Source organism: Leptodactylus fuscus, chromosome 11 (assembly GCF_031893055.1).
Source record: "Leptodactylus fuscus isolate aLepFus1 chromosome 11, aLepFus1.hap2, whole genome shotgun sequence".
Classification (NCBI taxonomy): Eukaryota; Metazoa; Chordata; class Amphibia; order Anura; family Leptodactylidae; genus Leptodactylus; species Leptodactylus fuscus.
In genome coordinates, this window is record NC_134275.1 from 79,819,191 (window position 1) to 79,823,020 (window position 3,830).

Sequence of the window (3,830 nt, forward strand, 5' to 3'; positions counted from 1 at the left end):
AAACACTGATATCATTATACTCTGGGGTCTTTTTAGATGCTGTAGTATAACAATTGGAGGCCCAGGGGAAGTGAGGGAACATAAAAAAACCACTGTTACATACCTCTCCTGCACACCAGAAGGTTTCGGTTCTGTACCAATGTGAAGCCATCTCGTTTTCTGTTTGGGCCTATTTACACCCACGAGGCAGTACAGCCTTTGCTCAAGTATCCTGTTACGTGACCGGTATACACAGCTGGAATCCAGTGGCCAAATGAAATAAGCCAGGAGCAGATAAGTATCGAGGAGTAGTAGTACGGGGTGCAGCAAGTTCTAAAAACAGTCTGGGAAAGACAATTCTGAGGGTCAGGAGAATGGAACAAGTCATAATACTCGAGCAAAGGCCCTACTGCCTCATTTATCACTTTTATATTGCTTTTTTGAGTTTCCTTTTAGTATTATGAACTACTTTTATTACTCTGACTATATCTCATACTATGCTTATATACAGTATTTGTATTTAGTTGGCCTGAAGAAGACGCTAGTTCGGCGTCGAAACGTGTAGCCTACTCTTCTGTGTCCCGTTGGAACCCTTAAAGTGTGTTTACCTATTGAAACGTCAAGTCTCTCTTCTACTATCTTGACATTACCTGGACCATCAGCGCTCCACCAATCATCCCAGATTGTTCTAGTCCCTTTCCTTATACACACCCAAGAGAATAAATACCCATGTGTTCATTACAGGAGACTACAATGTATCTATAATTATATTGAATGTAACTGCTCCCGAATAGTCAATTAATGATCTCATGAGGGATTAATTATCACATTGGTGAATGCTATATATACTGCAGAATATTTAATAACTGTTAGGTTAAGTACAATCAGTGTCTGCGACTACAGAAGAGCAAGCGGACTACGGGGAAGCTGATTAATCCAAATATTACAGTACAATAGAATATTATCAAGACTGGAAAGTCCATCAGACCCACAATAGGTAAGTAGAGGAGGTGGCTCGCTCCTTCCTATAGGCTGCTATACTGTGCCGGTCATTGGTGTTACTAACTAACCAGAAATCAATTGTACAAGCAATTATAAGAAACATATTAGAGACAAAGACTTCTTCGTCTTTCCCTACTGACAGTGACGTCTCGGCTAAGTCTGTCTCAGTCTCCCCAACGGACTGGCAGCGCAACAAAGCGTTAAAGAGTAATAGAAATGAGCGAATGTTTCAAAATTCTTTTTATTTTGGATTCTAAAGTTTGGTTTGGGTCCAAAATATCTTCCACACTCGCAGGGGATGTTCGTTTGCTGATGTGCAAATATTATTCCGTCATGTGAAGGTTAGCAAACTGTATTTCAATTTATTACTTAAACAAAGGGACTGAAAGATGGTATATACTGTAACTGACCGTACTTAATAAAGTTATGTAATGAAATGTACTGGAAACATTGTACAAAGCGACTGACAAGAGGTGCACAGACCGATATAAACGCAGACACCAGAAGGATGTACAGTCATTTGGCAAGATGTCACTTGGACAAAGGGACTGAAGGAAGGTATACAGCCCTCAGTCCTATACACACAGACAGACTGCAGGAGGATTGCAATTAAGTTTTAATTATCTTTAAGCAGGCAGTGACATGAGATTGTGCAACAAAATGAACCTGTAAGAAACAAATTGAAACAAAGTTTCCATTCGCTTGGATTCAAAATTTCTCCAAAGTCCTGGTATTATGAAGTTTGTTAGATAAGGGTTTGCTCATCTCTGAAGACTTCCTGCTCTTTATTATTATTTTGTCAATGAATAGTTAATTTAATATAAGAAACTACATCTTGTATCTTATTGAAAAAAAATGCTTCTTTCTCTACTTCTTACTCTCTTCTTCTGAACTGCAGCCTGTCTTTGCTAAAGACAGATGTGGCAATGAATTGAACAGTTTGGCAGTCAGGGAATAGGAACATTTAACTCTGATAAGATACATGAAAAGGTTTGTTATATTTATCTGAACGGTGCGTTGAGGAGGTAAAGTACACACATAGATAGATATAGATATGCTGCTGCAGCTGAGAGTAAGTTTTCTATCTCACCCAATCTCTTTAAATTACTTCAATGCATCTCAAAAAATATCAAAAGTGTTCATTATGAGTAAGTGAGAATGAGTTAGGGATCAGAATCTTCTTTGTTTTTATGGTTTGATGTTATGACATCATAACATCTAGTCTGCACTCTCTAACTCCTGAGCATTAGAGATGGAGAAAACCGGCACCTGCTTACGTACCCTAGACCATGTGGAACATTGGCCAAGTCTATTGGACTCGGTTTATTGCATATTCTTCCTCTTGTTGTGATGGCTTTGGTTTCTTTCAGATACTCCAGCCCGGCCACAATGCAAACAAACCAGACGTCAATCAGTTATTTCATCATTCTGGGGATATCCGATGACCCCCACTTGGAGCTTCTCATCTTCCTTCTGGTTCTCCTGATGTATCTCTTCACTGTATCTGGTAACCTGACCATTCTTGTTGCCTGTAAGGACTCTCATCTCCACACTCCCATGTACTTCTTCCTGGGCAACTTATCCATAGTAGACATTTGTTGTTCTACAGTTTCGTTACATAAGATCCTTATAAATTTCATATTTAGAGATAAAAGGGTTTCCTTTCTGGCTTGTATGGCCCAGATGTACATGTTCGGATCATTAGAAGGACTTGGGCTCTCGATATTGACAGCCATGAGTTATGACCGCTATGTGGCCATCTGTAAGCCGCTACAATACCACCTGGTTATGAATGTAAGAACATGTGGGATATTGGCAGCTGCCTGTTGGATTTTGGGGTTTTTGCAGGTTCTTCCACCTGCTTGGATGGTATATAGCTTCTCTTGCTATTTCTCTAATGAGATCAATCACTTCTTCTGTGATATAATCCCTTTGATAAGAATTTCTTGTGAAGACACCTCTGTAGTTGAGACGCTTTTCTTCATAGAAGGATTGTTTCCCATAATACTGACGCCATTTCTCCTAACATTTGTGTCTTACCTATTTATAATACACTCTATACTAAGGATACGTTCCAGGTCTGGAAGACTGAAGGCCTTCTACACATGTTCCTCCCACCTCATGGTGGTTACGTTACTGTACACAACTCTTTTTGGACAATATCTGACCCCGAACTTAAGCAGCACCTTGGAATCCAAGAAAATTTTTTCTTTGTTTAACACAGCCGCCGTCCCTATGCTCAATCCGGTGATCTACAGTCTGAAGAATAAAGATGTGAAGAGGGCTTTGAAAAAGAGTCTAGGTCCTGGGAAAATCATGTGAAAAATACAGTGGTGTACACCTTGTAATAGAAGACATATTCAATGTTATTCAAGGGGTTGATTTGCCTATAAAGCTCATTTATATAAGTATAACCATCAATAGTTTGTTTTATTGACTGCAACATTTCAAAGGTTCTGTTAGAATGTTGTGTATTGTTACTGTGTTACTTAATGTATTATACTCCAGAGCTGCGCTCACTATTCTGCTGGTGCAGTCACTGTGTACATACATTACATTACTTATCCTGTATTATACTCCAGAGCTGCGCTCACTATTCTGTTGGTACAGTCACTGTGTACATACATTACATTACTTATCCTGTATTATACTCCAGAGCTGCGCTCACTATTCTGCTGGTGCAGTCACTGTGTACATACATTACATTACTTATCCTGTATTATACTCCAGAGCTGCGCTCACTATTCTGCTGGTGCAGTCACTGTGTACATACATTACTTATCTTGTATTATACTCCAGAGCTGCGCTCACTATTCTGCTGGTACAGTCACTGTGTACATACATTACAT

General features: G+C 39.4%; 1 protein-coding gene across 1 annotated transcript; it reads left to right on the forward strand.

Moving 5' to 3' along the window:
- Window positions 1-2,370: 2,370 nt before the first annotated feature.
- LOC142185541 (putative olfactory receptor 2W6) lies at window positions 2,371-3,303 on the forward strand. The gene has a single exon (XM_075260969.1). It carries the CDS (start codon window positions 2,371-2,373, stop codon window positions 3,301-3,303), a length of 933 nt encoding a protein of 310 aa, XP_075117070.1.
- The last annotated feature ends 527 nt before the right edge of the window (window positions 3,304-3,830 follow it).